The 14,344-nt window shown below is 36.9% G+C and overlaps 1 protein-coding gene across 1 annotated transcript in view; it reads left to right on the plus strand.

Annotated features, from left to right (window-relative positions):
- The window catches only part of ERCC6L2 (ERCC excision repair 6 like 2), a gene marked incomplete at its 3' end in the record, with an annotated part of 122,014 nt that extends 108,730 nt beyond the window's left edge, over window positions 1–13,284 (plus strand). Inside the window, exons 18-19 of the mRNA XM_084236151.1 lie at window positions 7,072–7,253; window positions 12,330–13,284. Coding sequence (XP_084092277.1) covers window positions 7,072–7,253; window positions 12,330–13,284 — 1,137 coding nt within the window. The remainder of the gene's footprint in view (window positions 1–7,071; window positions 7,254–12,329) is intronic.
- Window positions 13,285–14,344: the final 1,060 nt, after the last annotated feature.

Raw genomic sequence — 14,344 nt, forward strand, 5'->3', positions numbered from 1 at the left:
GGCCTCCCTGGCGGCGCAGGCAGTTGAGTGCAGCACTGTGAAACTGTCTGCAGCCTATGCAGCACGGGTTTGATCCCGGCTGGCCAGGCAGATACCCACATGGCATGGCAGACCTCTCCTGTCTTGCCCTCTCTGCAGTGTATTTTGTCAGTCTGCCTGTTCTGTTCCCGACTCTGTCTCTGGTGAATCCTCTCACCCTCACACACATCTGGCCTGTACCCCGGTTCTTGTATGCATTAATAAATAAATCTTTAAAAATAATTAATCAAGCCTAATTATCTGATTATGGAAGAAACAGAGAATCTGGCAGTTAAATATACACTGCTCTTCTTTCTAGTGTATGTTCTGTAGGTGTTTTCTGGAGAAACCATCTGGGCATGAAACAGGTCTACACCCACAGAGGGTGAGAGGACAGTGCCAAGGTAGGGGACAGGTCAGTGTTTATGGGTTCTCACACCTGTGCACAATTGCAAGACCACTCAATTGCTCAAGGAACAATTACAATGGGGTTTATTTAACAAACGGGGAAAACAAAGTATCTAAGGCCACAAGTGGACAACTCACCCCAGATAGTGTCCATAAGTCCCAAGCAAAAGGCCACTTGTTCAGAATTGTGCTGTCCTATCAATGAGGGCCTGGAGCTCATGGCACACTTGCTGGCAGTGGGCCAGAATCCAACTAGTGGTGGCAGGTGAAGGCAGCTCACAGTTGAGGCTGCTGAGATGACACCACAGCAGCTCATAGCAGCAGTCTGGAGGCCAGACTAGACAGTGCAGGATGCTGGGACTGGACATCAGCACAGGAAACAGCACCAGGAGGCAGTGCTGGACAATCAGAAGCAATAGACAGCTCTCAACAGTCACCTGTCAACAGTGCTAGACAGCACTGGCAATAGTGCCTTGTCACCACTGGTCACTAGGAGGTGGTGTCAAAGACACCAGTGGTATTAGGTCTTTGTGAGTTGTTGGCTTCCACCAAATACCAGGCCAAGGCTTGTGGTGCTCCTTTAAGGCAATGTCAGAGGCAGGGCTGGAGGCAGGTGCACCCTGCAGTTCTCTGTGAAGATCTTTGGCTTCCCTCTTCATAGTTCTGCTACTGATCCTTCTTTCTTTTTCCTTCAGGGGAATATTCCATTTTTTATTTTTTTTTCTCAGTACACTAACATCAATGATTACTATCTGCCAACTTTTTAAGTGTCTGTTTTGCTTTTCTTAACTCTTTCATGTTGAAAGTCTACATATACTTTAGATTTTTTTAGTTACATCTTTCAAAAAATGACTGGTTCAGTTAAAATAATTCCACTTGACTAACATGTAATACCTTGAAATGTAGACAGTGCAATACACATTGGAACTTTTGGTTCAAAGGAAAATGAGAGTACTTACTACCAAAGATCATTTAATTATTTCATACTATTAATCTAAAGATAAGGCACTTTCCTAGAAGTACCTAAAACTTCTCAGTAAGAAATAAGTCATAAAATTATGTGCAGTTAATTAGGTCTAAAGTGGATTCACTTTGGCTGCTCTAGGAATTTCATAGGAATTTTTCCCTACAAAAGTATCCTCTTATTTATTATAATATATATTATAGCTTAAAATAATTATAACTTATTTTATAGATTGTATACATTTTAAACAGTAATTTTTATAATATATCTTCAAACAATGATTTTATAACTTTATCAAGATTAAATCACAGCAGGTATTCATGAAGTTTTCTAAGTGAGCCATTTCCAAGTTAAACACTAAATTGTGGATAGGAGACTATTTTGGCCAAAATGTATTAGAACAATTACCACTTATACAAATAATGTACATTTAATGTTTTAGTTGAATTAACTATTTTTTTATATTCTGAAATCTTATAATAGCAATATTGTACATATAACATCATATTTTTAAATATTTAAATATATAAATCAGATTAGGACTTACAGAGTCAGCTACAGTCTACCTTTGACTTTTTTAGACTTATTTTACTGTGAGCTATACGAAGAGAGTTTTTCCTCTTACTTTTTCAATGTTCAACTAAGATCCATAAAGTATATGTATGTCCAAAGACGGAGACATATTGCTACTCATAAATTAGAATTATTACTTTAATATTCTCTGATAAATTCAGCTTCTTAAGTAACTATTCAACTAATTTTATCACCAAATTAACTTTATAACTATATTTACATTATCTAGAAATAATTACTACATTCCTTACACTTACTAATTTTTATATTTAATAAAGGTCTCATAGGTTGAATGTGATTTTTCATATAGTGAGGCAGAAATGCCTAACAATAACAAATAATTTCTGAAAATAATAATGAACATGGCAATTAGTTATAAATTATACTCTGTCAGGCTTTCTAAAATACATATCTACAGAAATATTTAGACTATACAAAGACCACTCAAAGTTCTTGCCTACATAATTCTTTATTATTATTATAATCATACAATGATATATTTTAATTATATTATAATATATAGATTATATTATACATAGACTAGAACAGTTATAATATTATATGATGTAATCCATACATTATGTGTAATATAATATATAGTTTATAATAAATACAATTATAGGAGGTTATAATATAATATAATAATGTAATAATCATTTAAGAGAAATGAAATCTTTATCAGATTTATAGAATATACAGGTACTTTCTCAAGACAAATCTTGATGGATAATTGAAGAAATTTTTTTAAGAAAAAGGACAAAATTAAGGACTTTTGCAGCGACTGGGATTTCTACTTCATGTTATGATTGTCAAATATTCTATCAAATATAGACTTAGTATGTCACTTGTTGGCCACTTTACCCTCTGGCAGAAAGAGGGGTGAATTTATTTTGCTTTCTTGAGTATCATAAACAACTTCATTACCTATCCTAATATCAAGGAAACACAGTATTATCTTTTAAATTCTTAATCCAAATCAGTGCACTCAATTTCGTTATTTAAGCCTTCATTACATTGGTAGCTTATAGTGTTCCCTCAGTGTCATATCACTTTATAGCTTTGACATTAGTGGTAATGAATGAGTTTGAGTATAATTTCCATAACCTGGAATCTTACCTCATACCTTGTTTTATGATAGATTATAACTCTCCCTATAATTGCAGGTACGCTTATATCATCAACTATTATAAAAAATACTATAAACCAATTTTTTTAACTGGTTTAATTTTATTTTTTAAAGATTTTTTTATTTATTTATACAAGCACTGGGTACAGTCAGAAGCATGGGAGGGTGAGAGGATTCACCAGAGCTAGAGCGGAGCAGAACAGGCAGAAGGACCGAAGTACACTGCTGAGGGGAGCAGCGGGCGGCAGGAGAGGTCTGCACGCCATGTAGGACCCTCGCTGGTGGCCGGGGATTGAACCGGTGCTGCAGAGGCTGCGGGCAGCTTCGCAGCCCAGCGCTCAACCGCTGCGCCACCAGGGGAGGCCCAGTGAAACCAATTTTTATAACAAGAGCACTGAAGTGTTTATTAAGTTAATTAACAATCAAAATTTTCTTTCACAGCCTTGTTTCAGTAGTGTGTTGAAGTACCACACTAAAATGAAAATCCGAGCCTAAATAGATTTTAAAATAAAAGGAAGATATTGAGCCCATGTGAGAGAGGAATGCTTTTGTCCTTTTATTATTGTCTAAAATAATCAGGCTTAAAAATATAGAATAGTTGACAAAAATTAAAGGTCTGTGTATCTGATAGCTGTGGTTGTAGAAGCTGAATTTTCCTGAAGAATTTATAAAACCAATTTATGAAAAATTATCTGAGCTATGTAATGCGTCTAGAATCAGAAAGACTCAGAATGTTCTATCATGTAAATAAGTAAAAATTGACCATGCCTGACATGATTTCTCCCGGACTTCAGAATGCAGTATATCAAGAGGGAATGTTCTGGGATGCCCCAGTGTCTCCTCTTCCTGCTTGCTTCCTTATCTTCACATAAACATTTCCATCTCTTTGGAAATAAACATTTCCATCTCAATAGAAATACTCATTGAGTATTATTTCTTGTAGATCATCAAAGATAATGAGCCTTTTTACTAGAACTTTTAAGCACTCATCTTGTTCTCATGATAAAAATAAATACATCAAATCTTTTTTTATTGTTTATTTTTTAAAGATTATTTATGTATACAAGAACTGGGGTACAGGCCAGAGATATGGGGGGAAGGGGGTGAGAGGATTTACCAGAGACAGAGTGTGGACAAGAACAGGTGGATCTACTGAAATACAGTGCTGAAGGGAGTAGCGGGTGAGTCAGGAGAGGTCTGCTGCACCATGTGAATTAACTCCCTGGCTGGGGATGGAACTCATGCTGCAGTGGCTGCAGATAACTTCATAGTGCTGCATCTTAACCCCTTGTGCCACCAGGAAGGCCCTCAAATCTCTTTTTAAAGATGAGAATTTTCCTCTTTTATTAGTAATATTTCCAGATTTAAGAAATTATGTCTGTTAAAAAAGGTACTTTAAATACTTCTGACTCACACAAAGCCCTGATTTAACATGGCCAGCTGACATTTTGTGTTTATCCATTTGAACCACCGTAGATTTTGAAGTCTGTGTATTTTTATTTTAAATGATTTGCTAATACATATCTTTTGAATATTTCAAAAAAAATCAAACTGAGTATAAGTTAAAGATAAATGATTTATAAAAAAGAAAAGAAAATCCTAAATGTGCCATCTTCCTGGTTTCTTCCACCACCCTGAGCTCTTTTTCTCCCCTACTGCTGGTACATGTGAAAGTTAGCTTTCTTTTTCTCCTTAACACTGCTACCACCCCAAAGTAGCCACTTTTTAAAAAAACTGGATTTGTCACTTTTAAGGTTAGGGACCTTTTTGTAATAAAAATATCTTTGTGCTCAGCTACATAGCCTAGTGCCAGGAACATATAGTTACTAAGTAAATGTTTGTGAAATGAAAAAAACATTCCCTACCCACATTCATTGATATGTGCCACTTCAACCCTGTTAAACTCCTGCAAACGGAAAAGTAATTCCATTATGCTTTGGCCAGAGTTTGTATCTTGTAAACTCTATAGTGTCGTCTCTCTGAAAATTTCTTAAATGATAATTTAACTGGATATAGAATTCTAGGTTATTTTCTCTCTGTATGTTTAAGAACTTTCCTCATTGTCTTGGTGGTACAATTAATAAAAAGTCTGCCATTAATTTGATTGTCATTTCTTTGTGGAATATCTTGTCTTTTCTCTCTGGTAGTTTTTAAGGTATTCTCTTTATCTGTGGTATAAAGTAATTTATTTTCATTTTTTTCCACCAGAAATGCTCTCTCCTTTTTTAGTTTAAGTATTTATGCCTTCTTCAGTTCTCTGCTATTATCTCTTTGGCATTCTCTTCCATTTTCTTTTATTGTCTCCTAGTATTCTAGAAATTTTGGCATGTGTTCTTCCATATCTCTGCCTCTTAATGTATCTTTATTTTCTTTCTTTTAAATCTCTGCGGTGCATTCTGAGTAATTCTACTAATTTATTAACTATCTTTGTAGGGCTATTTGGGCTGCTACTTACCCCATATTTTAACTTTGTTTCTGTCTCTTTTTCATTTCAAAATTGTTATTTCCTTTTCAGAGTTTGTATTTGGTTCTTTCTAAGATCTGCCTATAGAATGCTTCCTTCTTGCTGGTGGATTCTCTTCCTTCCTTTATCTTCCTGAATATGCTAATGATCTAAAATCTCTTTAAGATTGCTTTATTATCTATAACCTCTCAGATGTGAATGTTCTGCTGCATCTGTCAACTTTTGTGGTGGTGGATTTTATATATTCTTCATCATTTTTGAATTTCTCTTTTTCCCCTCTACCCCCATCATTGAAATCACAAGTGTTCTCTGGATTGTGATAAGGCTTCCTATGGTATATTTTTGTATTCTCCCCTCATTGAGATCTGTGGTTTTCATTAGTTTATTTATTTATTTATTTAAGGATTTATTTATTTATTTATTTATTTATTTATTTATTTATTTATACAAGCACTGGGTACAGTCAGAAGTGCAGGAGGGTGAGAGAATTCACCAGAATGAGAGTGGAAAACAGAACAGGCAGAATGACAAAATACACTGCTGAGGGGAGCAGCAGGCACAGCAGGAGAGGTCTGAGCGCTATATGGGACCCTCGCCCATGACCGGGGATCGAACTGGCACTGCAGAGGCTGCGGGCAGCTTCGCAGCCCAGCGCTCAACCACTGCGCCACCAGGGGAGGCCTCTTCATTAGTTTATTTTTAAGTTGGTTTCTAGCTTAGATTTTTCATACCACATAAAATCAAATTTCACAAATGGAGCAGTCTGGGCATATTTTTCACTTGTGATTCTGTCTAGACTAAGAAAGTACCCTGTTTCTATTCTGTGTCCCCAGTTTGGGCTTTCCTAACTGTCAATTGCAAAAGTTCAGTTCAATTTATATTAAGCAAGTAACACATAATCTGTAAAAAAAAAAATATTAGCATCTTAAAATCACTAATTTCTACTGAATCTTGCACCCCAATTAGACTCAAGTAGGTTAATGAAAAACTTTGTATTTGTCTCTAGGGGACAAATATCACAAAGATTATTTTTTAAAGTTTGACTATATATGTAAAATTAAATAACTGAAAGTCTGCTTAACAATATTGAGAGAAATTACTGAATTTTTAATTTTTTAATATTCCATTTTATGACCTTTATGTAAGTACAAATATTTATCCTTATTTAGATTGTAGATGTCAATATATATATCATTATGCCTATACTCATATTATGACCATTACTTTTCTTATACCTTTAAAAAAAGATTTCTATTTAACATATATTTTAAACAATAGACACAGCAAAAACAAATTGTTGGCATTATGTTTATGTCTTTACAAAAGGCATAAAGCAGTTTTGCCTGTATCTTCTTTTAAAGATCTAAGTTAACAGCTTTTGACAGTGGTATCAGCTATAGAATACAATATGCTTGATTATAAAAAGTATTTGGGAAAGGTAAAATGGCCTTACTTGATCAAAACTGATTCTTTAGTTTTGATTTAGATTTTAGTTTTTGCTTCCTTCCCTTTTTTCAGACATATAAAGAAAAAAGGAAGGCAGATACATTGACGCATACCAAGAAAGACCAACAACTAAGTGAAGGAAGCTCTTCAATTCCCCTTTACCTTTCACACCCAGTAAGCCAGAAGAAGAAGAAAATTTATCATGCAGACCAGACTACCTTCATAATTGGAGAAACGCCGAAAGTATTCCGCAGGTATGTTGTCTGTAACATTGGAGTTAATGGATAATTCTCAAGAGAAGGATAGTCCCTTATTGAAATACACAGATTATTTGAATTTTGACCACATCTGTCATCTGAATATTTCAGAAAATCTGAATTTGCCATTTAAAAAAATAAGTTCCAAATATTAGAGATGATTTTAGAAGGCTAATCCCTGAATTGATAAAAGTGAAATGCTTAAAGACTTTATATTCACTCATTCATTGTTGAACATTTAATGCACCCAGGTATTGTGCTTGGTGCTGAATATACAGTGTAAAATAACACAGACATAGAACTTCCAGTGCAGTGAGGGGGTTGGTATCAAACCATTAAATTTTGACAATTAAAGAAACCGATAAATAAATAATTATAAAATGGAGAAAGAGATGGAGAGAGAATAATAGGATCAGAGAAGTGCAACTACCTTTATATTGGAGATTCAGGGAAGACCTTGAGTCAGGTGACACGTTTGCTGAGACTTGGGACAAGAATTCATTGGTGATAATGAGTCCCTGTTTGAGAGCAGTTCCAGTCAAACCATCCCTGTGTGAGAACAATCCAGTAAAGCCAATGTGGGAGTCATCAGCAAACTTTAATCTCTAAGCTGCAGACACAGCATACAGAGATGATTGGGTTTTACTAGGGGTTAAAATGAAGGTGAAAGAAGCAAGGAAGCTGAAGGTTGTTTGCAGAGGAATGATTATAAAATTGCACCTAAACTGAACAAGGGGAGATTGATGATAGTGAAAAATAAGAGAGCCCATCATTTGGAGGACTTATAAGGTCAAACATGTATTCCAGCATGGGGGTAACTGAGCCATGGAGCTGGAGTGTAAAGTGATTGAATTTGGGATTTGGAAGGTGTACACTTAGCAGTAATGGCAGGGTGTGGCCTGGGGGAGGGGACCCAGGAAGAGAACCAAACTTTGGAGGTGAGGCAAAGAAAGTTCAGCCGGGCCCCCCCTCTCTGGCACAGGGGTTAAAGTGGCAGTGCTATCAGACTGTCCCGGCCACCGAGGCATGAGTTCCATCCCCAGCCAGAGAGATACCCACATGGTGCAGCAGACCTCTCCTGCCTAGCCCAGTGCTCCCCTCAGCAGTGGACTTCAGTACATCCACCTGTTCTCCCCACTCTGTCTCTGGTGCATCCTCTCACCCCCTGCACCTCTGGCTTGTACCCTGCTCTTGTGTGCATAAATAAATAAATATAAATCTTTAAAAAAAAAATAAAAAGGAAAGGATACAGAAAGTTAAGTGAGGAGTTGGGTGGGAGAGCCACATGGATATTGATATTATCAAGAATGATGGCAAGAGAGGGGAAATTAAGCAACTAATCTAAGATCTTGAGTGTTTGGTCACTGTCAAGAAATAATTAAAAGGTCAGTTTACTAGACAAGGAAGAAAATCATTTAACCTGACAGCATTAACTGTAAAAAGAGGAAATAATTTTTTATATATTTTATTTTATATATTTTTATATCATTTTTCATTTTTGCGCAGTGTATGCTTTTTCATCTTGGTTATAGTCCCATGCAATTCCCACCCCCCTAAAAGAGGAAATAATTTTTAAGATAATGGCAGCAATGTGAAGCATGAACACTGAGAAATAAGGGTATAAGTTATAAGAGACAGCTTTAAGGTATAAGGTATATGTCGTATAAGAGCCTTTACTTGCAAGGGCTGCTTGGGCAGCGTGCCCTGAGGGGACAGAGGGAGCATTTGGCATGGAAGACACAGGGGAGTTGACAAATCATTGCCTGGTTTCAGGGGCACCAAAGGATGCTTTCGACATCTGAGAGATTGGCTTTGGTGAGGGGATGTACAGCAGGCAAGGGGATGAAAGACCCTTCGTGGCTATGGATAACTGGGGAGTAAGCAGTGATCCCTGAGAGGCATGGCTGAGTTGGTCCTGTTGACCTCTGCAGATAGTGGGGAAATGGTGCTGACTCTGGGTTCCACACGCTTCATTCAAGGGGGTGGCAGTGCCCGGCATCTGTGCCCATAGCTGCTCAGAAAGGGCTGATCCCTCTACTGTTTGGTGCTGGTATGGCAGACTGGAGCACAACTCTCAGCTGCCCACCATTGCCCAAGAAGGGGAACACACCACACTGCTACAACCATCGCCTCCTCACACACTCACAGCATGATTTTCACGTGATGTGCCTTTTCATATTGGCAGTTTTTTGCTAGGCCATTTTGTCCCTCTTTCAGGGTCACGTGTGTTCATCCCTTTAGTAGTATATAAATAAAAGGTTAATGATGATTTGGTTTTGCCTCTTTTCCTTTTTTTCTCTACCCAACCTAAGGAATGGATACTTCATGCTAAGTGAAAAGGTAAAGGGCGTCTAATGTTAGAATGCCAACATCCAAACTAGGGAACAGTCTCTACACTCTCCTACTAACCATCCTACTTTATGAGAATCAAGTGTGCACCAGGCAGCAGTCCCTATGGAGCATCGGAATGAAATTTTTAGTCCAACCTCCACTTCAGAAAGCTTAGGCAGAGAGAAAAATTTAGCTGTGTTCCACCTTTTCTCCCCTGGTTGCTCAAGAAAAGGGGAAAGAGATTTGAATTTTGTCCATGACAATGTAACTTGTTTTTGATACATAACTTGTTCTTGCTACCTATGTTTGTGATTTTCTTTCCTTCTCTAAGTAGTTCATGAGTGTCTGCCTCTAATTTTCCAATTTTCCCCACAAAATAGCTAGCTTACCCCTCTGGTTATAACTCACAGTTCCTTCAATTTTAGTGTCAAGTTCTTTTGAGGACCAAAAATTACAAAAGCAAGTTAGGAGGTACAAATAACTATCTTAATTCATCCTGTAAAGAGCAACGGCACAATCTAATAGACTTGAGGACTACTCGGGTGAAATGGGATCAGAAGCACTTTTCTTCCACAGGTGACAGAGCTGCAGGGTCAGGGGTGAGGTCAGCACAGCAAAGGTGAAAGGAAGTCCACTAGCAGCTTCTGAGATACAACCATGTCAGATACATGACAGCAGCCTTTAACTTTGCTAATAACTTAATCTTTACAGCACAAGTGTTTATTAGGAAGGCTAGGAAAATGAATTCAGAGATGATTACTAAACAAAATATTAATACTTTACTACTTCGTGTAAAGGGAAAATGGGAACCTTTTAAGCCTGTGCTTATTGCTTTCCCACAAGAACATTGGCAATTTCCAAACAGAAATTTGTGGGCTTGCATCTGTGTTATTTTATATTCTGTTGGCAGTGAGAGTGGCTGTTGATCAGGCACAGATAGCATCTGGATTTGGAATTGAAGGGGTCCACTCTAGTGTACACTAGAAGCTCTAGTGCTTATCTGAAGCCACAGAAGAAAGTCATGAGCCTGCCATGTGGATTGCCACTAAAAATCAAAACACAGACTTTTGTAACCTGGTCTGGGTAGCAAAAATAATATAGACTTTAAACTCCTACTTACATTCATTTTGAAAGCTATTCTTTTACCCTCAGGATTCTCTCTAATGTACAGGATAAGACTCAAACTTCTGAAATTGGCAAACAAATCCCTCAGCATTTTCAGCATCTTCCTTGGCACTTTCACCTACCCCTCTGTGCGCCTCATCCCCTTGGAACTGGACCTGCGCACATACCCTCACTCCCTAGAAGGCTTCTTCTCTCACCTTCACTGACTGACTTGAGATGACATCAGAGAGGCCTTCCCTTACCACTTTACCACCACCCATTACTGGCTTCAGTGCCTCTTCTGTGGAAACTCACAGAACCTGACATCCACTAGCATCATGGAATTTACCACTTTCTTTTGGTTTGATATTCCTGCAACTAGACTATAAACTCCTTGAAGATAGGAAACTAAGGCTTGTTCACTGTTGTTTAGTTCTTCCTCAGTCCTTAGCATATAAGACAGCTCTATAAATATTTGTTGAATAGCTGTTTAAAGAAAATATGATGTAAAATGTAGATGTGACTTTAAAACTTCAGGACTTTTAATCATGTGCTATAATACCATCTATGGCTTTTGTTTAAAAGAATATTTACAGACATAAGGGTCTTCTGACTCACAGGCTAACCCCAGCATCAACAAAGTCATTTTAGTCTGCTTCGGCTGCCTTGGACTGGGGCTTAAATTACAGACATCTTTTTCTCACAGTTCTGGAGTCTGGGAAGCCCAGGATCTAGGTGCTGTTACTGGTGAGGGCTCTCTTTCTGGATTGCATCTTATTCTGTCCTCTCATGGCAATTTCTTATAACCTCTTTTAGTCTTAATTGCCTCCTAAAGACCCTCTCTCCAAAAACATACACATTGGAGGTATGAATTTGAAAGGGACACATTTCAGTCCATAGCACCCTCACCTGGGGAAAGGAGTAAAGTCTAGTGCTCATGGTCCCTAAACTATCTGCTTCCATCTTACCAGGTTTCTAGAAAGCCCATTTCTTCATACATTTATATAACAGCTTTTTTTTTTTTTTTTGTATTTTATAGTAAGAATTAAACTCAATTCTTCAACTGCCAGTCTATACTGAAGTCAGGCCAATTGGGGTAAGGAAGAATCTAGGTTTATTGGTTTGGAATATTTTTTTGCGATCAAAAAAAAATTGTGTGGAAGTTTTTATGTTGTTTTCTAAAAGAAGGAAGTGAGAAGGAGAGAAGAAAAAGTTCTTAATTTTTCAGAATATTTTCTTTTCTTTTTATTAAGGTCCTTCTTTGACAGTTTTATCTCATGGAATTTGAATGCAACATAGATATTCAAATACAGGCTATAGATTATTATTCTCATGCCAATCATAAATTGGCCAACTAAAGGAATAGCACGCTGGGATTCCATAATTCACAGGAAATACATGATAGGTTTAAATTAGAATAACTTAGAAAGCTAGTGATTTCCTTAGCTAAAATATTTTCTCAGTAATGTACGGAAAGAGTTCATATTCTGCTGGAATGTATTCCATTATGGAATTAAGCTAACATACTAAATGGATAAAAGTGCATTGCTTTGTCTCTATATTTTACATCACAATGCTGAGTTCTTTAAAAATAAGTATAATAAAAAATAACTACTGGTTTTTTCATTAATTCTTCAGGAAACAATTTGAAGAGATGACTTCTTATTTTAACTTTTCATCTGTAAAGGAATTTGCTGAAAATATAACTAATGCCACTTCAGAAGAAAGACAGAAAATGCTAAGAGACTTTTATGCTTCTCAGTATCCAGAGGTAAAAGAATTTTTTGTGGATTCTGCATCAGGATTCATTAAATCTGCCAATGAGGAAGGAAAGAGAATCAAGAGTAAGTCTGAAAAAAGAGAACCTCTTATAAAAGAAAGATTGTCAGAGTCTGAAACTTTGTCATTTAAAGATTCTATCCAAAAAAATTCTCAAATGTGTAGCCCAAAAGTATATAAGGAGAAATCAATTAAGTTCCAAAATCATGGTTCCTGTAGAGAAGAGGTGCTTTCTAATGATGTAGAAACTAAAAAATCACCTATAAATTCTACCCAAGAGACTGACAATGAGAAAAACAGTCAAGCATCCAAAGATTCTATGGCATCTTGTTCCCTGAACAATAAGTCTGAGGCATATGAGAAAAAGTTGGAAAACACCATGAAAGAGCAACAAGATGCCCCACGAAATGGACCTCTTTTCAAAGTGAAGATCAAAAATAGAGAAAATCCCGTGTTAGAAAACACTTCTGTGGTAGGCTTTCTTGGTGACACCTCTATTCTTGATGACCTCTTTAAAAGTCACGGGAACAGACCCACACGACTGCCAAAGAAAGTTCTTTCAGAGCCTGTGGAAAAAGCAAAACAGAGACCAAAAGATTTCTGGGACATCTTAAATGAGCAGAATGACGACAGTCTCAGTAAACTCACTGACTTGGCAGTGATTGAGACTCTATGTGAAAAAGTCCCCTTCGCTTCATCCTCCAAAAGGAAAGAGGAGGTAGAAACTTCTCTTTGGAAATCAAATGACAAGTTCTTGTGGAAAAAATTTAACTCAGATGATGCAGAAGAAAACACAACTAATACACAAGAGTAATACATAAACATACGAAGGAGTTGCTTCACCAAAGATGATCTGCCATCAATGTTTACAACATTGTATTCCACACTGATTATGTTATCTTGACACAGTTGTCAAAATACATTTTTATTAAACTCTGGCTAAAGGGTTTTTTAGTCTAAAATGTTACCATGTATTTGTTTTCCTTTTTATCTGATTTGATCTTTTTAAACATACGGCTGTATCATAGTATAAACTTCTGTTATGAAATGGAAAATATTTTAGATGTGTTGTCAAAACCTGAGGCATCTCTCTAATTGTGTAATTACATGAGCTTAGATAAGTGTGTCCTGTGTGCAGCCCTTTCCCAATATGAAAGATGAAGGGTTTGAACTAAACCAATGTGAGTGCCCTTCCAGTTTATACTTCTAGAATCATGGGCTAAATTGAGCTCACCCTCCAAATCAGGTGTACATGATGTGTTTGGAAAATGATTAAATAGTATTTTCTTTCCCTCAGTATCATGTACTTTCATTTTAGATAAAAGTAATAACTGGAACTAAATATATGGTATTATGGTTTTTTTAAAATAAATTAAGTTTATAACTGCTTAAAAATCAAAAGGCTAATGTTTAACTTGACTGTATGAGATGTGGTACTGGAGTTATACAATTACTATCATTAGCCACAGACTGTTAATACATCAACTTTTTAGGTAACTATAGTAGTTTAAGCAATATAAATAAAACTGTGTACTTTTGTTTTTAAGTATGACTAAGTAAAACTTTGATTTTATTTGAAGCTTTAATTCTGTTGAATTTCATTTACATGATTTATAACCAGTGGAGTGTGCACATTGTTGAAGGCATTTATGTAGAAACAGTCCCTCGTCCCTGTGCACCCTGTGCAAGGAGCCAGCAATGCGCAGGTGAGGCACTGCCTCAGAAAAAGACGAACACCAAGTCTGTGAAGAGCCCCATCTCTGCACCCCCTGGCATGGTGCCCGCACAATGGAGCAGGGCTCCGAGGTTTCTGGTGACCCACATTCAAATGCGCCCTGGGAACTTTCCCTGTACTAAGCTGACACGGTGATGAT

The sequence above is a fragment of the Talpa europaea genome (genome assembly GCF_964194135.1).
Source record: "Talpa europaea genome assembly, chromosome: 7".
Taxonomy (NCBI): domain Eukaryota; kingdom Metazoa; phylum Chordata; class Mammalia; order Eulipotyphla; family Talpidae; genus Talpa; species Talpa europaea.